This window comes from Amblyomma americanum, chromosome 4 (genome assembly GCF_052857255.1).
Source record: "Amblyomma americanum isolate KBUSLIRL-KWMA chromosome 4, ASM5285725v1, whole genome shotgun sequence".
Taxonomy (NCBI): Eukaryota; Metazoa; Arthropoda; class Arachnida; order Ixodida; family Ixodidae; genus Amblyomma; species Amblyomma americanum.
Genome location: NC_135500.1, coordinates 63,533,126 through 63,557,435, shown reverse-complemented (window position 1 = coordinate 63,557,435; position 24,310 = coordinate 63,533,126). Strand labels below are relative to the sequence as shown.

At 49.9% G+C, this 24,310-nt stretch overlaps 1 protein-coding gene across 2 annotated transcripts in view; it reads left to right on the top strand.

The window, feature by feature from the left end:
* The window catches only part of LOC144127989 (uncharacterized), a 42,314-nt gene that overhangs the window by 4,985 nt on the left and 13,019 nt on the right, over nt 1–24,310 (top strand). For both annotated transcript variants that reach the window (XM_077661026.1, XM_077661027.1), the window contains exons 3-5: nt 1,486–1,687; nt 10,043–10,146; nt 11,744–11,946. In XM_077661026.1, the coding sequence (XP_077517152.1) occupies nt 1,486–1,687; nt 10,043–10,146; nt 11,744–11,946 (509 nt within the window). The remainder of the gene's footprint in view (nt 1–1,485; nt 1,688–10,042; nt 10,147–11,743; nt 11,947–24,310) is intronic.

Sequence of the window (24,310 nt, the reverse complement as noted above, 5' to 3'; positions counted from 1 at the left end):
GACGTCTGAATATACGACGACCCCCCCCCCCCCCCCCCCCCCCAAACGCACAGCATTAAGAAACAGTAAATTAGCGCAATCTACTTGGCGCTCAGGTGACGCCGCAAATAAGGTCGCAAAAGGGACTAATCTGTAGCTTTGGTAGATTCAGATAACGCGGAACATAGAGGACTGAGACTGTCGTCAAATGCTCACAAGCACGACCTTTCTTCTTTCCGGAAAAAAAAAAAACGTTTTCGCCCAAATTTCGTTCGCCCCCACGGCCATCAACACCATACCACGAAGAGGAAGCCGAGTAGGTTGTGGACGTCAAAAAATCATATTTAAAGTTTTCAGTCAAGTCCTATTCGCCCATCCTGGGTAAATGGGCATTATCAAGCCCAGCAAAAAACTCACAGGACGGTTGCCACTGTGTAACACGAGAATCAGCGGCAGCATTCGAGGTGCTTCCCTTTCGCGATAAATTTGTGTAAAGAATTTGAGAGCAACATGCGTATATGTTTGGTGATAGAACACTCTCTTTAATTTCCCGCACACACTAGCTCTTCGAGTTGCACTCTTTTCCAGTCCGCCTCGATCCTCAGACGGCGCATTTAGCAGCTGTCGACGCCGCGGACAGAGATTGCCACATTCCACCGCTCTCGCCACAAACTCCCTCTTCCTCCCACGGTAGCTACCGTGGCAGTTTCTTACACTCTCGCCACATCTTTCTCCTTCCACGATTACGGGTGGTTCCACCTTCAGATTAATCATGAATCCGATTACGCGGAATTCAGAGAACCAGCCTGTCGCTCGCTGTAAAGCGATGCTTCATGACTTGTCGTGTGTGTGTGTGTAGGGGGGGTGGGGGGGGCTCCGTTTGTGTATATGTGTCCATTAAAAGTGAGGCTCACCCCGCGGCGTTACTGTACCGAACAGTATTTTTATGAGCAGTGACAGTGAGCCATCCGCAGAGGTTCATGTACTCCATGAACAACGATACAAGGCCACGGCTCTCTTAGAATAAAGCGAGCAGAGACATCATTGGATTACGCACATGAATTGATGGCAGTTTTTAACACGACGGCGTTAAAGGCCCCGTTATTCAGAAAATCCGACATCGGCTCCTTCGGCGTCGACGTTGTGAGAGAAAAAAAATTGATAGATACAGCCAATTTATAGCCAGTCCTGTTGCGGTGGCCTACTTGCCTAAAGCGTCAAAGGAACACACCGAGTTCACTAAGCTACTTAGGAGGGCTTAGGGAGGGTTTTGTTTTCTAGCGTACTGCCGCCTTTCGGGCAGAAACTCGAGCAAGGTTCGCCTTCATCTGGGCCGTCAGTTTACGGGCGAGATATTAGGAGATTGTCGAGCATGAGAGCTAAAAGTATTTTGTGCCTAAAAGGGCGTAATTTTGCGCTCACAAACCATGGCAGCAACAAACTGCTATGGCTTGTGCGTGGAAACCAAATCGACATCGAACTCTGAGCTGTGTGACGTCCTCGCAGTTATGTGGCCATGAGAAATTGACGTACTTGGAACTGCGGGAGAGACTGCAGCTTTGCGCGGTCAAGTTACAACGCGAGGGCGTCGGGCCAGGCGCCAGAGTCTACGCGCATGTCGGCAACTCCATCAGCAGTCTCGTAGCTGTGTGCAGCATTCCACTGACAGGAGCAACGCTCGTGACTTCGGACTGCATGTTGCCAGAAGGTAAGCGTAATCATCGGTTGAGGGTATGCGCGAGTGTTTCTGGCCTCTGCAGAAGAATTTAAAGGGAAGGCTCCATTTTACGTCTCAATCACCGGACCCTTGCTGGCTTTCAACACTCACTTTTTCTCACGCACACAGATATATTAATATATATCTTTGTCAAAAGCCACGTTCAATATAATGGCCATTTGACTTTTACGGAATTAAAAAAAGAAACACACCACTCCCAAGTCTATAGGCACTATTTAAGTTCGAAAAGTGCTCACTGTACTGCGACGCAACCATGACTTTAACTTTATTTCTTTTATTTAAAAGACACTGTCAGCTTTGAATTAATGCCTTAGGCACGAGTGGGCGACATAAAAAGATTTATACAGAACACAGTATAAAAGCATCACAAGAAACTTGCAACGCAGATTACGCACGCAGAAATGAAAGCACGCCAGCGCCATTGCCGTACCACCGCTGTAAAATAGAGCGGGACAAGATGGCAACACCGAAAGCAGAAAAATGAGCTAAACCGCGTTTTTTTAATACAATGCACAATTAAAGATTGCAAATCCCGAGTTGCCCCTCGGCAAGGCGTAAAATGACACCCCAGAGAGGCCTTTCACAGTGTCTGGATTTAGCGAGTTCCAATATCAAACCGTTCTCGGGAAAAACTAATTTTTGAAAGTGTTTGTTGTGTGAGCTAATTCTTTCAGTTTTTTGCATGGTTTGATCGTGTTGGACGTTTGGCGACTGATTCAGTGTGTACATTCTTGTCTGCTACTAACTTGTTATGGTAGAGTAAACACGTGAACTTGAACCTCTTTTATTGCGTATAATTTGTAACCAGCCTAAGTTCACCTGTTTAACGAGCATGTTGGGGATGTGCGCCAGATATAGGAATTAGATACCAATACGTTAGATATTTTTTATGAATGTTTTATAACTCCTTGATATCACCCTGAGTGTATGGATCCGTTACAACAGAGCAGTATTCAAGAATGGGCATCTATAAAGCAAACTAGAGCGTTAAGACGCTCGCGACCAGTCTCTGTCGGCACGCTGACATCGATATGGTGGAAGCCACGAAGCTGCACTATCTGACGAGCAAGACCAACTCTTCGCTGGTTGGGTCTTCAGTCTCCTGCAGACTATTGCCGAATTCATAAAAGAAGCTAACGCCATTCAGCGTGTCCTGCAGCAGTGCTGCCGCCGCAACGACTCTTTGTTCGGTGAGACATTTAGGATCGCTTTGTGCACCTACAGCGACAGTTCATCTTTGAGCGAGCTGATACGCGTTGATGCCGTGAGGATCTCAAGAAACTGAACCTCAGCTCGCCTGATGCGAGAGCAGCGGCCATTACAGAAGCCGTGCGCGAGGAGATCTGACAGCCATTTTCACCGCCTCAGTCGATGCCAGAACTACGCCCCACGAACTACGGGGCAGCTGTCCGTCGTCCCGAGTTGCCTCCTGTGCAGCGTATGCCGCATACACTCACCGCCGCCGTCATTCTCCCAGCGGGCCCAGCACAAACCCCCGCCACTCGACCGCCGGCTCGGAAGGCGCACTTCTAACCAGCAGCCGACCCGCCGCGGTGGCTCAGTGGTTAAGGCGCTCGGCTACTGATCCGGAGTTCCCGGGTTCGAACCCGACCGCGGCGGCTGCGTTTTTATGGAGGCAAAACGCTAAGGCGCCCGTGTGCTATGCGATGTCAGTGCACGTTAAAGATCCCCAGGTGGTCAAAATTATTCCTAGCCCTCCACTACGGCACCTCTTTCTTCCTTTACTCTTTCACTCCCTCCTTTATCCCTTCCCTTACGGCGCGGTTCAGGTGTCCGCCGATATATGAGACAGATACTGCGCCATTTCCTTTCCCCCAAAACCATTAATTATAACCAGTAGCCGCTCTGCTATCATTGCGTGGAAGCTGGCAACTTGTTTAGCCGTGGCCACTACCGCGAAATCGGGCTGCGGGGCTTTCTGCGTGACGCCCCACGACCCCGTTTCGGTGAGCGGCCCCGTTCAACTTCCCTTATACCGGCCGACCAATGTCGCCATCTCCCGAGCGCTACACGTCGCCCAGCCGCCGTAGTTCCGCAGATGGGCTGCCGGGGGCTGTTTCCAAGCCTACGCCGGGGAAGGCGATGGCCTCAGGGCAGAAAGTTGCTTACATAAGATGTTCCACGACCCCTCAAGGCCGCTGCAGTGCGATTACGTCACGCCGAATTTCCTCGATATCGATGCAGTTGTTAGCGCCGACCTCCCCGTTCACGTTGACGGGCACCCAGTGACGGCTTTAGTTGATACAGGCGCGGACTTTTCAGTAATAAGCAAGGACCTCAGGGATCGCTTAACCAAAGCTGAAACAGTATGGAACTGACCGCAAGTCCGTACTACTGGCGGTCACGTCATGGCACCAATTGGGAGGCGCACTGCTAGAGTCACCATTACCAACTCTGCTTTTTCTGAGAGTTCTGTTGTTTGCCCGCCTGCTGCAAGGAACTGATCCTTGGAACTGACTTCTTACGGAAGCATGGCGCCCTCATAAATGTCCCTGGCCGTCTGGTCCCATTCTCGACGTCTCCAACGGATTCACCCGACTCCGAACAACACAACTCGGGCACGCGAACCACCGACGAGGATGTGACTGTGTGTCACGGATCTCCCCCGGAGAACACTCGGACCGAAACAACGGACTAGGCGATGGGTGTACCCACACAAACGCACATTTAATACAGCCTACGTGACACACACACTAGAACACAAAACTAACAAAACTAACTCAAAACACAAATACTATAAATACACACGACCCGGGCACACTGCTATCAGCGTCTACTACTAGCGTTCGGCGTTCGTGCTCACGTTTGGTTCGGTGTGGCTGCGGCGTTGTATGGATCCAGTATCCAGCGTCGAGGCGGCGTTCGACGTGCTTGGGCTGGCGTCGCTGGTGGCGTCGCTGGCTGCGTCGTACAAGCTCCCGGGTCCAAGCGCCCGTGGAGGTGATGCCGGTGTTGTTGGCGTTGGGAGCACCACCCGGATGGGTGGCAACAGCGCTGGAGATACCCCTGGCCGTAGCAGGTGGTAGCGCCCTCCGTCGACTCCCCGGAACGGGCTCAGGCACGGCAGGAAGTCCACGATGCGTTGCCGTAGAACGCGAGCTCACCGGAGCCGTAGCCGGCGTCGCTCTCTTCCAGGCCAAAGTGACCCTGACCCGCCGGAGCCTCGCTTCTCTGCTGTTCCCCCCTGTGCTTCGCTCTCACTCGCCCTTTTATAGCCTCGGTGTTAGTCCACGTAAGCCTTGTCGTCGCTTCTTCTCTTCTCCACCTCACCGAATGCTTCTCCACCAATCATCTCTCTCCACCTCAACGAATGCTTCTTCCTCTTTTTTATTCTTCGGTTAATTCGCGTCGTCTTCTTCACACCGGTTTCCTTTAAAATTTAATTTAGGCTCCTTAATATATGTGACACTGTGCCGCTTTGATCCTGTGCACTCGTTACCGTCAGATGTGACGTTCCGTGCTGTGCTGACGGCGTTGCTGAAGAGAACTGCTTTTGCACTACATTATGGGGTCTGTGTCGCTGGAAGTATAGTACATCTAACCAACGGCCTGGCCGCATGTCCTTTTTACAAACTCCGAGAACGAACGACAACACATCGCCAAAGGCACCACGGTCGTATACTTCGAAGACATCAACGAAGCCCACCACTGTCTTGCACTTCAGAGCGAAACACCCAACAGACGAACGCCCAATTTTTTTATCGACGTGAACTCAGGCTTATCATCGACCAAGAAGGAGCGACTCGTCGGGCTTCTGCATCGATTCCAATGCCATTTCCGGTCCACGTCCGCAGTCAAACAGATGCTTCTCGTAAAGCGCCGCATAATAATGGGCGAAAGTACCCGATCGTTCGATAATACCCGTACGGTGTCTCATCGCGGGAACGCGTAGTCATAGCTCAGCAATTTAAGGAAATGCTGCAAGATGGTGTTATCCAGCCATCAAGGAGCCCCTGGGCATGGACTGTGGTTTTGGTTAAAAAAGAAAATAATAATTGGTTGGTTTTTTGGGGAAAGGAAATGGCGCAGTATCTGTCTCATATATAAAAAAAGTACTTCCAAAAAGTAATGTACTTCCAAAGTACATATACTAAAAAAGAAAAACAGAAATATACGATTTCGCTAGGTCATGAAAAAATACGTCTATGCGTTACCACGCATGGACGAATCTCTTGACAGGCTGCAGCGCGCACGCTACTTTCTTCGCTGAATTTAAAAAGCGGTTATTGGCAAATCGATGTTGATGAGCTTGATCGCGAGAACACAGCAGTCGTGACGCCGAATGGACTTTACAAGTTAAAAGTCGTTCCTTTCGGTTTGTGCTCGGCTCTAGCGACGTTTCAACAAACGATGAACGCCGTTTTACCAGGCCTAAAGTGGCAGGCATGCTTAGTCCGCCTAGATGACTTTGATTTCTTTTCGTCAACGTTCGAGGAGCACCTCCAGCGCCTCTTAACTGTCCTACAGGCTATAAAGTCTGGCGACCTTTCGTTAAAGCCTGACAAATGTCACTTCGACTGTGAGGAGCTCCTGTTGAGGAGCCACGTCGTTACCCATCGATACGACGGGTAAGATTCCGCTAATGCAGCAGCTGTCGCCAACTTTCCCACTCCTCCGGACAAGAAAAAGGTCTGGCGTTTTTTGGGGTCTTTGCGCTTATTACCGACGGTTCTTTGCCAACTTTTCACGACTAGCTGCACCGTTGACGCATCTTACAAGAGAGGACGTCACATTCGCGTGGACAGAACAGGCATTTGATAAATTACGGCGCCGCTTGCAAGCCACTCCTAAACTCGCTCATTTCGATTCTCCTGCCGAGACTGGTCCACACAGATGCAAGCAGTTTGTTGCTGTTTTCGTCCAATAGAAAGACGGCGCTGAACGCGTCATACCGTATGCCAGCCGAATTCCATCTCATGCGGAATCTATCTACTTCACTACCTAAAATGAATGTCTCGCAGTAGCTTGGGCAGTGATGAAATTCCAACCGCAGGGACAGTTTATTTTTCGTTCTTTTTTTAGTCCCACAATAACTTTTTGTTCGTCTGCGGCCAGCAAGTTCAAGTCGTAAGCGACCATCACTTTCTCTTCTGGATGACGAACTTACGTGATCCCTCTAGACGCCTTGTGCGTTGGAGCCTACGTTTTCAGGAGTATGACATGCCTACCGTGTACAAATCAGGGCGCCAGCACAACGATGCCGACTGCTTGTCAAGGTCTGCAGTGGTGTTTGCGCTCGAAGACGAAGAACTGAACACTCTTATTATCGCCGCCATAGACGCAGCAACGTGAGGACACGGAGCTGAAACCTGCGATCGACATCCTGGAAGCGCGTGCCACGGAAGTGCCGCGACCATTCGCAGTTCTCTTTTTGTACGTGCAACAACTTGTTGTACAAAACCAGCTTTGCCCCAACAGGACGAGACTACCACCTTGGATACCAGCGCCTTTCCGATAAGAAACCTTGCAGGCGTGTCACGAAGAACACACCGCCGGTAACTCTGGCCAGGACACTGGCCTTAACTTGCAGCGACAGTGCGAAAGTACGTACGCACGTACCACGATTGTAAGCGACGGAAAACACCACCTGCAAGAGTTCCATTTTCTCGGCCATTTTTCAACTTCATCTTCGGGCGACAGGTGGATAATGCCGCCACTGATTACCTGACGCGCTATACTGGAACCAAGACACTCCAGCGCGGCACAGCAGCCAAGGCAGTGAAATTTTTCGTCGACCGTATCGTCCTGCGGCAAGCGTGCCATGGCGCCCCGGCACTTAGTATAACCCGGTATAACGGACAGAGGCACCAAGCTGCTGGAATGCCTCATAAGACTGAGTGACACTACTCATATTAAAACAACCGGCAACCATTCCCAGACCAATGACCTGACCGAGCGCGTTAGCAAAACTCTCTTCGACATGCTGTCCATGTACGCTGACGTTGAGCGTCGGTATTGGAACGATATCCTGCCATATTACTTTTACGTATTACACGGTTCAACAGTAAACCACTCGAAGGACGCCATTCTGCCTCTTGTATGGCCGTGAAAAGTTGGCAACGTTAGAAGCGGTGCTGCACCACGATGACCCCGACGATGGCGCCATCGAATTTACTTTTGGTGCCGAATAAGCCCGACAACTTGTAATGCTGCGCATATACTATATTACCAACAAGACCATGACGCCCGGCGCTTCAACCACCGTTTACAGCTGACCGGTGACCTTCGAGTGCGGGTTTGGACACCCATTTGACACCGAGGTCTTTTCGAAAAACTAATAAAGCAGTACTACGGCCCCTGCAGAGCGCTCAGTCAGCTAAGCGATGTCACCTACGAAGTTACCCAAGCTGGGCTTTCCAGGGGTACTCGTCGTCAGCAGAGACCCCAGATCGTTCACGTCGTGCGGATGCAGCCTGTCTTTTCGGAGACACATTTAGTGGCTAAGGGCCGCACGCTAACCAATATTTTATGCGTTGCATATTGCAATCACTCAGTTCAGCCCTTGGGCGCGGCCGGGCAGCCACCAAACCACGTGACGTGACGTCACGACTGCCGGAGGTCAGCTTCTGTATTTCGGTTTTTACAACCACTTATAGTAATCCCTACCCCTTCTTTGCCTAAATTTTAGTTTGTATGACCCCCCTAACCTCCTGCAACCACCTCGGCTACGGAAACTGTGCGATCCAAATTTTGGTAGGTCATCCCATGCTTGCCACATGCAACTGGTCATTTAAATAGTCACCGCCTGGTTATGGCCAATCCCCCTTGTGGGTATGTGCCATTGTGAGGGGTCAACAACAACAGCAACAACAACAACAACAACAAAAGCTGGGCCCCAACTCGCGCGGTCGCGCGCGGCCGCAGCCACCACCTGAATCCCGCTCCTCCCGCTAGGGGCGCTGCGCCGGTGAGTGACGTCACGGAGGAAAAGCTGAGCCCCAACTCGCGCGGTCGCGCGCGGCCGCAGCCACCACCTGACTCCCGCTCCTCCCGCTAGGGGTGCTGCGCCGGCGCGTGACGTCACGGAGGAAAAGCTGGGCCCCAACTGGCGCGGTCGCGCGCGGCCGCAGCCACCACCTTACTCCCGCTCCTCCCACTAGGGGCGCTGCTCTATGATTGACGTCACGCATATGTATAAAAGAGCTGCGCTCCTTCGCCGGGACAGTCTTATACCCCTGTCACACGGGCATTTCGAGGGCCGTCGAACCGATAGTCTATCGACTCAAAGGCGATCGAGTGCTGCTATACGGGCAGTTTCAATGGCGATCGAGTCAATAGCCTATCGAGTCAACGGAGCAGCACGGAACTCCCTCGATATATGCAACGCATTCTTGGCTTAACCAAGCTAAGCCTGGCCATTTTTTTTCTCCATAATTTTTCCCCCATGATATGTTCCTAGAGTGTCTTCGCGCATGTATACAGTGCATCTGTACGAAGTAATAAGAGGGCGGTCTTCTGCTTTAGGTAATGGTGATCTTCAGACCTTTCATTTTGTATGCTGCTCACAGTCAGTAACAGCATTTAGTGAGGACTAGGGTGCCTCGATGCCAGCGCCGCCGGGGTGGAGACAACTTCAGCGGCGCCGTCATATTGAATCATACGGGATCAGCGGCGCTAGCGTTTGTAACGGCGTCGTTCATGCTCTCGGCGCGCTTCAAAGTGCTTTAACTTGAACGGTCTTTTGCAGCGAGAGCTACACTGGGCTACCAGTCGAGCATTTCGCGGTACATGGCAGAGGCCAGTTGTGATTCAATATGGCGGCGCCGCTTAAGTTGTCTCCACCCGGGAACGGCAGCGCTGGCATCGAGGCGCCCTAGTGAGGACACTGCATTCAGCTCTCCTAGCGGAAGGGAGAAACACTAGTGTTCTTCGAGCGAAGAAAAATTGCTTTTTGACGCACGCGTTCCGTATGGAGAGGGCGCGAGCAAGACACGCTTCGCGCCGTTCGGTGCCCCCAGTGTGCTCACACCTGCGCTTGCTCAAGTTCTCCTCCGGAGTTTCAAGGACGCGGACTAGAGCTATGTCTACTCCTCCGGCACCAAGCGAATGTGGAGGACGTGGCTGCAGGCCGGCGAGCTTGGCCAGCGGAGCTGCTTGGAGCGTCTTCGGCACCAGCGACATAGGAAAGAACGACCTCGGCATTTTATAAAGCAGACTCGCTTAGCTAGCTTATGATTCTTTTGTTCTTGTGGTTTAAGGGCACCTGCTGGCGCATGGCTTGAAACACATGTCTCGCAAACGTTTCGTTAGATGGAACCGTCGAGACAATAGAACGTGTGTGAGATTCGCTCCTTTTTCCTTCAGACGAAATACTCGACAGAGCAGCAAGAGCCGCTGCTACGCACGTGCTCACCGACGCAGGCCACGCCGGGCAGTTCTCTCGAGTCGAGGGGCGCTGCAAGATCAAGGTGCGCGAACAACCGTTCTGGTTCTTGTTTTGTACACACCGCGGACACTCGGCTAAACGCCAGCCGGCTCTAGGCAAAAGAACTCGTGGGCGATCCTCGGTGGATCGTTTGAATGCATTAGCAGCCAAACGTTCGCTATATCCGAGGTTTACAACATTAAAGTTCGTTATATCCTAGGTTATTACGCACTAAGTTCTTTACACCCAGGGTCCAGACAAAAATTTTTGTTATAACCTAGGTGGCATACTTAGGTTCATTGTATCCGAGGTAACGTGCTACGTTCATATAGGTAGTATACTAAGTTCTTTCGTAGCCCGGTGGGCAGGCTCCCACATGCCCACCATGGCAAGGTTTCCACCTGCCACTGGCAAGTGGCGGATGGCGGTTGCTATAGATTTCCGCTTGCACAGACCCTTCTAATTCTAACGCATTAATAATAATCACGGGATGCGCATGTGTCTGTCTCGTGATTACCTGTACATACGCCTTACCTGTCTCAGTTATCCGTAACTCATCCACTTTCAGAAAAGCAAGCGATCCCCGTTTGTCTCTCAGCTACCGCTGGTGAAATTTTCAAGCGTGCGCTTGTCGGGGCAAAAGGAATACGTCCAGCGCTAGCCGAATTTCCCTTCAAATTGGGATTCGCTCTCGAAAACAGTAGCACTGCTTTTGTAGTGAGCTTTTGGACAAAATGCTGACCTTGGATAGCTGTCGCATTACGGAAAGAGCGAAACAGCGCGAAGAAAAGACGACAGCGAAGTGAGACACATAGCCTTCTTCTTCCTCTTAAAACACGGCATGTGTGCGTAACTTCTGTTTTATTCACGCTGTTAAGTTCTTTTTCTTTTGGAAACAGAACGATTATTTTATCTTAGAAATGTAGGCTTTATATGCTAAATACGGCGCTAGTGCAATGTCCTTTAAGGACAGTGCTAGAACGTCTGAGTATGTGCGGTCTAGCGTGGCCAAGCCGAAGTTTATCCCAGAACCATTACCTGTAAAACTGTTTCTGTCGTGGTGGCTCGCTCGTTATTATAGTTATGGTTCTCGCTGGGCCGCTGAGCATGAATAATTTGATTCTAAACCTCGATGGCCTCATTTCGATGAAGCCTCAGAGCTAAGATGACTTATTGGTTTCTGCATCTGCTTCGTATGCTGGAGATGCGGAGTTTGATGCCCAGTGCTGCGCGTACCGATCGGTTTTCCAGAGGGTGCAAGCCTTCCACTGGCCTTCGCTCCTCTGGGGTGAAGTGCGCGAAAAATGGGTATTTGCCCCCCCCCCCCCCCCCCCCCCCCTGTGTAGGCCGAAACACGTCGCGCCATGAAGCTCTTCAGAGAAAGCTACGCTTGAGCCATAAAATGGATCATTAGCGTTTCAGTCACGCCGAATTCCAAAAACCGCCTTGCGCTGAAACTTCGGCGAACGCTAATGAACCCCACGTGGTCAAAGGCAATCCCGGAGCCTCCCGCTACATTATTCCCCCAAGCAAACATTGCTGCTTCGGCACGTGGAAGTGCTCTTACAACTGGCTATGTCAAAATATGTGATTTCCACTGCACCAACTCATTCCCATTGCGCATGCTGCTTTCTTCATAGGGTTTCCTTCTACTGGACGAGAGTGGGCCTGGCTTCAGGAACGCCTCCAGCCTCTACTCCGGAGACGACCTGTCCAGCCAAGACCTGGACTTCACCACTGCTGGATGCTGCCGCTTCGTGAACTGGTCAACGGGCACAACTGGCGCTGCCAAATGCGTCGAGATTCCGGAAAGTCGTTTCCTGCGCCAAATAGTCTGCCGCGAGTAAGCAGGGGTGGTCTTCATCGGTGGCGACTGAGCCCATTGTGATTAGCGTACACTTGGGCATGACAGTGCGGACGTCTTAATGGGAAAGCTGCATTCAGGACGGTAAATGGAGTCAATGCGATAGCTCAGTCAAGGTAAATGTCGTCAGCGGGATAAGTGATAGCGGAGAACTATTTTGTTCTGCTGGCGGAGGACAATGGTGTTTGAGTATGAGTGCAGGCTACTGGAGTGGGAGGTCCTTGAAGTAGATCACAAGAACGAGGCCTGGGGCTACCGTTATCACGGATAACTCACGTTATCACGGCTTCACAACTTTTTGTCTGTCTGCCAGCAGTCGACTGTTGTCAAGAACACTTCATAATCACTTTTCTGTGTTAGATATGGCGCGCCACAGGGCACGGTTCTAGGCCCCTTGCTATTCTAACTGTTCTAATCTATACCTATGACTAGCATATTCACGTATCATGAAGCTTGATGCTTTTCGCAAAAGACTGCATTCTCTACTGGTCCATAGGACTAGAGATGACTATCTTATTCCTCAAAGAATCGTTAACACTAACAACCATTATTGTAACATTTTTCAGGTGGCCTTAATTGTCTCGGGGTCAAATCATTTAGAACAGCTGTAAGCGGGTTAACAATTCCTTTTTTTCCAGCGCCGGGGTGGTTCAATAGCTTTGGCGGTCAGCCGCTGATCCCAAGGTCGCGGGATCGATAACGGCCGCTGCAGTCGCGTTTCGATGGAGGCAAGTTTCGCAGCATGAATAAAACGCACACAGAAGACAAGGAACAAACAAGACAGGACTGTGCTGCAAGGCGCAGTTTCTGGGTCACGCCAAGGACAAGCTTCAGCGTGAAATTATCGAAGCCTTTTTTATTAGGAAAGCCGGTGACAATTGCGTCAGCACGCCTTCACTGTCATTGCTGGAGAATGAAATGGCTTTGTTGCATGATTGTGATTAGGTTTCACCTCATGATAACTGAATGTATTTAAACGTCGAGCTTTTTCAAATAAAATCAGTTGGAAGTGCACCACAGTCCTGTCTTGTTTGTTCCTTGTCTTCTCTGTGCGTTTCATTCATGCTGCGAAACTTGTCTCCATTATGAACTGCAACCAACTAGCCCTAACCACCGTGTTACTTCGATGGAGGTGAAACAAAAAAAAGGCACCCGTATGCTGTGCGATGTCGGCACACGTTATGCAACCACAGGTGGTCTAAATTAATCCGGAGGCTTCGACTTCGGCGTCCCTCGCATTCCATGTGTCACTCCAGGATGTTAAACCCCACAGTTTACTTCCTTTCCTTCTTTACTGAACAACACCACGGCAACTCGAGCCTTAATCCGCAAATACGCAGCTAGGTATTCATCTCACACCAAACCTTAGTTGTTCTCCCATTGCAGCTATCTGCGCTAACGATTCCTGAACACGAGGGTGGTGTTGCCGAAATTAACGCTGCAGTTTACACACTAACATGAGCAAATTTACCTCTCTCAATTTTTTCCTCACGCAATTTGAACTTGCGTCATCCTAGTGCCTAGCGGTGGCTTTGTGGTTTGAGCATCCACCTCGTATGCGGGAGGTGCGGGGTTCGATCCCCAGTGCCGCCAGGTACCCACGGTGGTACAATGGGTACAAGCTTTCCCCTGCCTGGTGCTCGGCTTCTTAGGTCGAAATGCTTGGGAAATGGTTCTTTGACCCCACCTTGTGAAATGAAAACTACCTTGTGTCATGGCGCTCTTTAGCCAAAGCTGCCCTTGCGCCATAAAAATTCATCCTCATCATCATCATTTATAACCTTCATCAACTTCACTTATATCGGCATGATAAGAGCCATTCAGAATCGAGCCGCAAGGTTCATATTCAGACACTGTAATCGTCGCGCAAGCACAGCACAGATAAATCGTGAGAATTCCCTTCAATCACGACAGCCTGGCCGTTCGGTCTCTTGTTGTTTGCTTACCTCATAGATATGAAGCAACCGTGAACGACCACTCCACCCTATGCCATCTTTCGTCGCTAAAAAGCACGAACGGGCCGGCTTAGGTACTGGGTCTTGCACGTGCACGTTCGCCGCGTACAAGTTGGGGTGTCTCCTCCGCGAAGGTTCAGCGCCTCGGCAAGTCAAGGTGCGTCAAGCTCACTTTTAAGGGCGATTGTATTCCATCGCCCGTGAAGGTTGGCCATTTTCGACATGCATTTCGCCCATTCGTCCCGACGTCGCTTCAATGTCGGAAGTGCATGAAAATTGGGCATGTAATTGGTGTTTGTAATGACACCATAGCGTGCCCGCGCTGCTATGAACCGCATAGCGGTGACAGTTGCCGCGCTACTGTCTTGAAGTGCGCCAACTGCCGTGGCCCTCATGACGCTTCTTCCAAAGTCTGTCCCCGCCTGAAGAAAGAACGAGCGGTGTTGAAGCAAATGGTGCGGGACCATTCAACGCACAGAGAGGCCGCAGCTACGGTGCGTCGGCGTCGTTCGCGTCGTCGACGATCTACTAGACAAAAGGCCGACAGCGGCAGGGAAGCCAGCATCGCTCCTGCTACTTGTCCTACCCCTCCACCGAGTAATGTAAGCCCGGTGACTGGTGAAGCCGGAACGAGTGCTTCAGAGGTGACATGGCCACCATTGCCGAAGCCACGCTCGACCTTGGTGTCTGAGCAGGCACCACGCCCCCACTGTCCCACGCCTACAGCTGAGCGAGCCCAAGGCAGAGATCCAGCCGTAGGTGAGGAAGTGCAGGTGTTCGCCATCTTAAGGTCCGTTATGAACGCCACGCGTGTGACGCTGTCTAGCTTTCACTCGCCAGCAGCACGGAATGCATTGCAGGTACTGGACGCGCTAAATTCAGTCCGTTCGGCTTTCCAGTAGCAGGCACAATGGCTCTCCCAGCGTTACCCTTTGAAAGCCAAGTCAGAGAAGCGTCAATTTTCCAGTGGAATTCCCATGGACTCAATTCCCGCATTTCGGGACATTCGCGAATACGTCTACACAGATTTCCAATCCTTGTGATTTACAAAATCCAATCTGAATTTCTGGCTATGAAGCAAATTGCATCCTTCACGCGAATGGGAGACAGCAAGGTCATCCTCTACATTCGAAGGGAGCTTACTTATGTGCACCATACGGTTCTCCATCACAACCATAACCAGTACGTCTGTATAACGGTGAAAAAGCGCACCCTGACGTTTGCGCTTGTGGGCCCGTACTTATATCCAACAAGGTTTGACGCCGACAGACTGAGGGACTTGTTGGCTGCCACACATGGGCCTTGGATCGTCACTGGTGACTTTAATGCGCATCACGCCGTGTGGGGAGGCATCCGGATGAATTCGAAGTGAAGAAGTCTTGTCTGTTTCGCATCTGACAACGACCTACAATGCCTTAACGACGGTTCTCCAACGTACATTCGCGGGCTGTCTTACTTCAGTTGTCTGGACTTGGCGTTTGTGTCTCGGTGCCTTGCGAGACGCGTCCGGTGGTTTGCCGACGTAGAAACGCATGGAAGAAACGCATGGAAGAAACGCATGGAAGGTCTCGCTGGATGCAGATCTGCCAAACGTTTGCAACGAATAGACTGGTCTATTTTTAAAACCTTTATGGAAGAAGCCTGCAGAGAAGACATTAAAACATGCATTGAAGAGCGCATCAAGGAGGCTATGAAACACGCGAGATGCTTCTTCACTCCAGTACCAAAGTTCACAGACTTCGATGTGGAGCTGCAGCGCCTCCGATCAGTTCGACGAATAGCAGAGAGAAGATACAGGCGCACAAAGTCGCTGCACGACTTAAGGGATGCAAGGCGCACACAGAAGAAAATTCAGCGCAGAATTCAAATCTTGCAGGCTTACCGTTGGAAAGAATTCTGTGAATCACTGGATCCTCGAAAGCCTCTCTCACGCATCTGGAGTGTGGTGCGTGGTTTGCGAACATCTCCTCAGCAGCTCCAACTATTCAAGTCTCTCGCATTTCACCAAGGACGTAGTGAAGCGGAGATTGGTGAAGATTTTTGCGCAATAATAGCAGGTCCCAGGACCCAATCCACAACTCTGAATTGCTGCGAAGTGCCTAGATCTAGGGATTCACGAGTGGACCTTCTTTTCTCCATGGAAGAACTAGACGTCGCCATGGCCGGTTGCTGACGGTCTTCATCGCCGGGGCCCGATAGAGTAACATACTCTGCACTTGCAAACCTTGGTCAGGACGCTCGACGTGTTCTTTTAGACCACTTCAACTCATCATGGTGTGCGGGTACAGTCCCTGACGTGCTGAAATCGTCTTCTGGTTCCAGTTCTTAAACGTGGAAAACCGCCGCTTGACCTAGCATCGTACCGCCCAATCGCATTGGCTAGTTGCGTGGGCAAACTCATGGAAAGGGTGGTATTAACGCGAATTGAGTGGAATCTGGAGCGCTATCAAATATACCCAGATTTAATGTCCGGGTTTCGGTGGGGACGTTCTTCTATTGATAGCGTGATTGACGTGGTTTCATCAGTTCAACATGAGACGCATCTGAAGCGCTTGACCGCGGCGTTGTTTCTGGATGTTAAAGGGGCGTATGATAGCGTCACTAATCAAGTTATTTTGGACTGTCTGGAAGCTGCAGAACTTAGTGGTGGCATGTTCTGCTGGATACGCAGTTATCTATCCAACCGATCACTTTTTATGGAGACTGAGGACGGACCAACATCTTCACATTACACTTCCCGTGGGGTCCCACAGGGTGGAGTACTCAGCCCAACGCTTTTCAACCTTGCGCTTGTCGGCCTTGTCGATGTACTACCACAGTCGGCGAGAGTCTCAGTCTATGCAGACGATATTTGTATCAGGGCATCAGGAGTTACGCGACCACAAGTTCGAGCAAGGCTTCAAAAGGCGGCAAGCATTCTTGCGGCCTACCTCCGCCTGCAAGGCCTTGAGATTTCTACTGAAAAATGTTCCGTTGTTGCCTTTACACGCAAGAGCATGTCCCATTACCCCGTACGCATAAATGGGTCAACAATGTCTTATGAAAGAAGCCATCGCTTCCTCGGAGTAATCATCGGTCGTAATCTAACATGGAGCCCACATGTCTCGTACATGAAGACGCGACTGACATCGATCGTTCAAGTTCTCTCCTTTCTTAGAGGGAAGTCGTGGGGAGCATCAGTGCAGTCGATGCTCCAGCTGTACACCGCATTATTCATGGGATTCCTTCGGTACATTATCCCTGCACTAGGAAACTTGAGGAAAACGAACATGCGGTGCAAGCAAAGTGTTCAGACTCAAGCTCTGCGGACGTGCCTAGGACTGCCAAAATGCGCGTCTACAGCCGCAACAGTAATCATCGCTCAGGAGAATCCAGTGACTGCCTATGTCACAATCGAAGCATTGAGAGCGAATATTCGTCACCTCTCTCGGATTCCCGCGCACCATCTTGCCAGTCTTCCTGCTATTCGGCCGAATACATCTTTTGCGAAAATTATTGATGCCCATCACGACTTCCTACCAACACGATTTATACCAGCCTCTAGACCGTCTTCTCCATTATAGAGTCTGCACCAACCTCGTGGGCTTCTTTCCTACCGGGCATCAAAAGAGCGCTGATTTATCGACGACAGCACTAAAACAGACAACTCTAGAATATTTGCATAAGAAACACGGACACCGACTGCACGTATAAACCGATGGCTCAGTGGCCCCTTCCAGTTCCTCGGGCTCCGTGGTCATCCCCGTAAGGATCATAGTTAAGCAAGTGAAAACATCACACCGGACTTCATCGACTGGTGCAGAACTTACTGCTATTCGTGTCGCCATTGAGCATATCAGTGAAGAATCACCCCAGCAATGGTCTGTTCACAGATTCAAAGGCAGCCCTCCAAGCGTTACAATCTGCTCTTCGTCATGGGTCCCATGAACAACTTGTCGCCGAAATACGAGAGCTCCACCACACAGCTATCAACAAAGGGCACGATGTTGTTTACCAATGGCTGCCAGGACACAGCGGCATCGCAGGCAACCACCGCGCGGACGAGGCCGCGCGAACTACTTACCATGAGGGTGATTGTATGTCCATCCCCATCTCGAGAGCCGACGCAGCGGGTAGGCTTAGACCACTGTCGCGGGACATCACGCTTGCCGCATGGAATTCAGGCCAATTCTCGCATTCTCCTACCACGACGTGAAGCAACTTTGTTGTGTTGCCTGTGGCTTGGTGTAGCTTTCACCAAGCACTACTCCTTCTTAATAGGTATGGCTGACAGCCCTGCATGTGCCATCTGCGTGTGTGATGAGACAATAGCCCACATTCTTTGTGAATGTCCTGCCTACAGCGCTGAAAGACAGTCTCTCTGCCGTGCATTGGAGCATCTCGACCGGCGCCCACTGACGGGAACGAAGATACTCGGCCACCGGACACGGCGATCGTCGGCGGTGAAGGCCTCCAAGGCAGTGCTCCCCTTTTTAAAGACTTGTGGCCTGCACGATAGGTAGGGAGTTTACTGAACGCCGTGACTTTGCTTAGTGACTTTAATTTCCTGAAACTGTCTTTTCTCCTTCATATGTTTCTCCCCTCACCCCTTTCCCCCCGTGCAGGGTAGCAAACCGGCTATTCGTCTGGTTAACCTCCATGCCTTTCCTCCTCCTCCGCGAAGCAGACTGCCTGTCTGGTCACCCTACGGAGCCGCCTGGCTCACATGCGATGGACCTTGCACACCTCTTCGCCAATTCAGACTTTCTCCACATCGCCGCGGAAATGCGCCGTGACCCCTTTTTACTGCCGCTCATCGACGGCATCCACTCTGCGACACCTCATGCCTCCCTGTGACTCTGTTCGCCACGATGTCACTCTGTACCTCCCCAATATTTACGTTGAAGGACCTGACTTGTTGCTTAAGGTGCCCCAGCGGCTTAGTTCGGGTGTTCTGAAGGAACCTCATGGTCTGAACACCGCTAGGCATCTTGGAGTATCGTGCACGCACGACTGGGTGCGCCGACGCCTTCCACTCGCCCGGCTTGTTCCGCAACTAAGTTGCCTCCAACAACTGTTTGAGCGTCGTAAGAAAACACTCTGTGTTGCCTGTTGGCCTTCTTCGACCTATTCACATTCCCCCGAACCGTTTCTTGGCGTTTGTCTCCTCGGCTTTTTGGCGACGTCTCGCCCGGGAAATAAGTGAATTTCCGTTGCCGCTGACAAGTGACCCGGTACACTATCTCGCGTCCATTACCAACAAGTGAGCAAACTGATATTGCTGCTTTCCTTCTGCATGACGTTTTTCTTCACCATGTTGCCCCAAGACAATTACTCATCTACCGACCCCTTAAATTCCTGCCATCAGCCATCATGACGTTATCTGCATTCCTGTGCTTGGCCGAACACCTTCACCACAAATTACGCGGCGACAGGCCGAAGGAGACGTGATGGCGGATAGCGGCGGGCATAGCGCGACCGCTCCGACCCGCGCCGCTGCCCGCTCCGTCGCTTTCGTAGTTCGCGACTGTATACGTTCAAAACAGTGCCTAATGTCAACCACCACTCAAAGTATTTTTACGCACATCATTAGCCTAACCTCATGACCTCATTGCATGCACTGTTGATGCCCATTTCTTCAACTCGGGTATGCGTGACTCACGTCAGTTCCTTGACAAATTCTGCCCACTTCCTGCCGCTCAATGTTTCACGAATCGTTTTGTTTTCCACTGCTCGCTACGCTGTCCGCAATTTGTATTTAAACCCTCCTTTCTTAACGTCCATGTTTCTGCCCGATAGGTGACTACTGGTATCATATAGCGGTTACATAGTCTCCTCTTGAGGAATGCTGGTAAGTTGCTAGTCATAACCTGCGAGTACTTGCCAAATACACTCCACCCCATTCTTGTTCTCTTAGTTGTTTCGTCCTCGTGACATTATCTGCGGTTATTGCCTGCCCTAAGCAGAGGTACCCGCTTACCAACTGCGGTGCTTCGCCCCCTGTTGTAGAACATTGTTCCTTTCCAACACTGTTGATTATTAATTTAGTGTTCTGGATTTGTCGGTTTAGTTCCTCCATAATCCTCTGCACTTCATCTCCCCCCGAGTTATTTATAAAGGAAATGTAATTAAAAAATCAGGTTACTAACGAATTCTCCATTACTTTGTATCCCCAAATCTTAATTCTCAATACATATTTTTGAATATCTTATTTTTCATTTCATTTAATCCATGCACTCAAGCACATGAGGGGCAAGAGAAGAAAGTTGCCTTGTGGGCGGTTTGACAAGCTCGCGCCCCTTAAAAAATAAAGCCAAGGCCAGACACAGTACAAGAGGTGCGTGAAACAGAAAGGAACCACACACTATGTTAACATAACTGCTAGAAAAAAATCATTTGATATTGAGAGACATGACACGATGCTATGAATATAGCAGTTATGTACAAATTTTACAGACCAAAAAAGTAGCTACGTCTTTCACAGAGGTGTTACGAAAAAATTCAAAAACTCAGGAAAAGGTACAAAGCGCTTATATACTTAGTCTATAAAACCAAACCTAGATGCATCACAATTCATGTGCAATAATACAAATCAAGTGTACAACATTTTAAGCGTAGCCGTCTGCTGCATTCCCCGTCTTCCTCTCGCATTTTCCAATCGTCCTGGGTCTTTTCTTCTCTGGCCATCCGCATTGTCACTCTTACCGAGGGGGGAGGTGCTTGACCAGTTGAGTGCTTATAACAGTGCCGGCCAGGCTTTCAGACTTCAGACCTATAATGAGCGTTCTCCCCCACATCCGGAGATTCCTGGCGTCGTACAGTCGGTTGTTCAAGTGCTTCCGGGGTCCCACAAGGGGAGTATGTCGCCGACAACGCGCAGCGCTATGTTCCATAGCGCAGCAAGAACTCAGCAAGAAGCCCCTATTACCCTTTTCGTCTGCGCATACGAAGCTGGTCAAGCGATGAGTTGTGAAGACGTGCTTTTCAAATGCAGTTAGCAAGTCCTGCGCATGCCTGATGAAAAGTAGTTTTTATAAGCAGGTGGACCGCCTCAGAGCAGCGGGATTCCCGAGACACTAATTAGTTTCGGTCGCTGAGAGCTTGCATCAGCAGGAAAAGGCCAAGGAGACTGGAACTGATGGCGAAGGGGGCAGCAAGGTAGTGGTGGTGCCACATATCCACAAGCTGTCACACTCCCTCAAGAAGGTAGCACAAAAAGTGGGACTGAAGGTGTGTATGTCTGCACCAGAAAAATTGTCCAGCATTTGCAAGGCCACCTGTCCTGACAGCTGGGTTCCGAATAGTTGCAAGATTCGGCATAGAAACCCCTTTGTGCCGTGCACTGAGGAAATAAACTAAAGATCCCGCATTCATGCGGCAAGGCGTACATTGGGCAGTCAGGCAGTTGCCTTAATGAGCGGGTAAGTGAGCACCGTAGGGAAGTTAGGGATGGCGGTTCCAGCAATTTGGCACGGCACTGTCGGGCTCATAAATGCAAGCCTGGTTTTAAAGAATGCTGCGAGGTGATTGGCAGAAATTCGGATAGATTAACACGAAATATTATCGAGGCCGCCGTAATTGAAAGAGCTGGACCTGAAAGCTGCGTCAGCAGTCCGTCATTGTCGCTGACAAAGAAAGATATGACATTTTTAGACTCAGGGCAGTATGACAACCGGTGGAACGTGTTGCATTTTCTTTTTAAGGTTGTTGTTCACACATTACCTTGTTTAATCTGACACGTATCGTTTTTTCTTCATGTATAAATTCTGCCTGCACCAGCTAAAACCTTAGTGGAAGTTAGCGCTTGTGTTTGTCCCCTGAGTTCTTGCTGCGCTATGAAACATAACGCATACCCAGTAGCCCGATCCATCACCTTGTTAAGTGATGCAGCGCACTGTCACAATTTTTAATATAGTCACGCATCTGATCATTACTAGGAAGGATAAGTCTTGAAATTATGTTCGACACCATTTGCATTCTGTAATTTGTTCCTTACGAAGGAACCTCCCAGTGTTCCTTGTGCCGTGTATGATATGGTTGATAGTTTCTGCCTATATGTTAGCCAAGTGTGATAGGAAGTTTTGTTGGGGCTTTATACGGACAGTAATCACAATAGTGTTCCATATTTACTAAGTTCAATTGTTGAAACAGTGTACCAGTTAAATATTGTGGAGGTGAGTGCGAAAATTCTTGCAATCTTCTTTTGAATACGACTAATTTTGGAAGCATTATTCCGTATACTGTTTCTCCTGATGAGAGAGCAGTCGCGCACAGTTGACAAAAAGTGTGCGTGATAAATCAGGCCTTCTATTAAACGGAACTACATCGAGGTGGCGATAATGCAAACCTGTCGTGCCAGCTAATTTGGCTGTTGCGGAGTCAAAGTGTAAATCCTACAGCATATGTTCTGAGAATATAATTTTTAATGTATTGAAGTTATTTACGGTATCTATGGGTTTTCAATTTAGAAAGAGATAGTGGCCTTGTTCTAAATGCTTGCTTTTTGATTGAAAAACTTCAACTTTTGTTTTCTTAGTATAAATAGTTAACTCATTACTAAATGACCAGTCAGCTAGCTCAGATAAAACTTGATTGCCACCGCGAAAAAGGGCTTGACTGTCAGTATCTGTAATAAACGAGCTGATATCATTAGAGTAGATTGTGTACCTTACGGACTGATCAATCTGTATTGCATTGCATTTGTGAAAATTTTAGAGGATAGTCCTAAAATGCTGCTTTGTGGAACACCATATGATGTTGCTGCAGTCAATGGTGACCGAGTTATTTAAAGATACGTACTTTTTACGGTTATCACAGTAAGACTTGACCATATTAAGAGCGAGACCCCGTATGCCGCACAATTCTAACTTTTTCAGCAGTAAGTTCCGATTTAAGGAATCAAAGGTCTTACTAAAATCAACAAATATTCCCAATACAAAGTATGCTGACTAGAAATCTGCAACTCACGAGGAAATATGCCGGCATAGAAAGAAAGGATAAAGATGTAAGTTAAAAGACCGGCATAATGTCCGCTACATATTTCACAAGGCGAACTTGGATATAAAAAAAGTCACAAGCAGCACAGTTTTTGAATTTCATAAGTACTGCCTGAAGCTCTGATTCCGCTACAAGGCTCAGGAAAACCGATTGCGCGCAGTTTTGCATCTCACAGTGGCCCTCTCCGATTACCCGCCTCTGGCTGCCCGCGGGTTGCCAGAGCGCAGGGCCAGGTGCTCGGTTTTCTCGGGCTGGGCGGTTTCGGGCTGCCAGTGGGACGATTTTGTGCTGGCAGTGCTCGGGCAACTATAGAGAGGTGGTGTGTAGCGGGAAACGCGCGCGGCCATTTTTATATGAACTAGAAGGACCGCGGTTCTTCATGCGATGCTTTGCGCGATGCAGGCGCTTGTTTCGACCAGACCACGCTGCATATCGTCTCATATTTTCTAGCGCTTAGTGAACACAAGGGACAAGAACACAAATACACAGGACGTACGTCCTGTGTATTTGTGTTTTTGTGTTCTTGTCCCATGTGTTCACTAAGCGCTAGAAAATATGAGTTCAAACAATATCCAACTAGCCCAAGTTTCTGCCTTACTGCATATCGTCTGTGTCGCCTGCAATGGCGCCTTTTGCGATAGCTCTCGCTGTTTGTATATTTGTTTAGCGTACGTGTGTGATGGCAGTTTGATCGTCTCACCATCTCGCAAGCGCAAATGCTCGCTTCATATACGATTCACAAAATATTTCGACTGTTAAATTCGTGCGCCCGGCTGATATTGCGATGGTGTCCGAGGCTTTTCACGAGAGTGACCGCAGATTCCAGCTCCAAGTACGCGCTCAGACGCACGCATATGTGCATGTTCTGAACGTGTTTGGCGAGGTGTTGAGCGCGATACAAGAGCGCATGGACTTCATTGCGTTCTGAGCAACGGAAAGGCGCCGATATGGATTGAGAAACGGTTGGTTGATTGAAACATGTCCTTTATTAAGAGCCTTCACGGGTACAGTGCTCGATGCATTTCTGCGCGCGCATATGTGTGGCCACACAGTTGTCACTTACGGCAGCCGATCTAGGCGAGTGCAGATTCTGTCGTCGCCAACTGTCGTGCAGCTTGATGCTCGAGCCGTCTGTCACAAACGCTTAAAATATCTGAGAAGAACCGTACGCATGCACCTCCTCATGTTTGGCTCACTAAAGAGATAAAGAGAATTTCCCAGCGCGGATCAGCATGCATGCGGTACGTGAGGCGCCGACACGCTGGCCGGATTGTATAGCGCCTTTCATTCTCGCGTGGCATGCAGTTCTCTGTGGTAAAGCTGCAGCATTACAGATACGATGCGCGGCTAAATTTGTACAGTACGCCCGCTTGTTCTAGATGAACTTTCAACCAGCTGATCGCTTTTGTCGA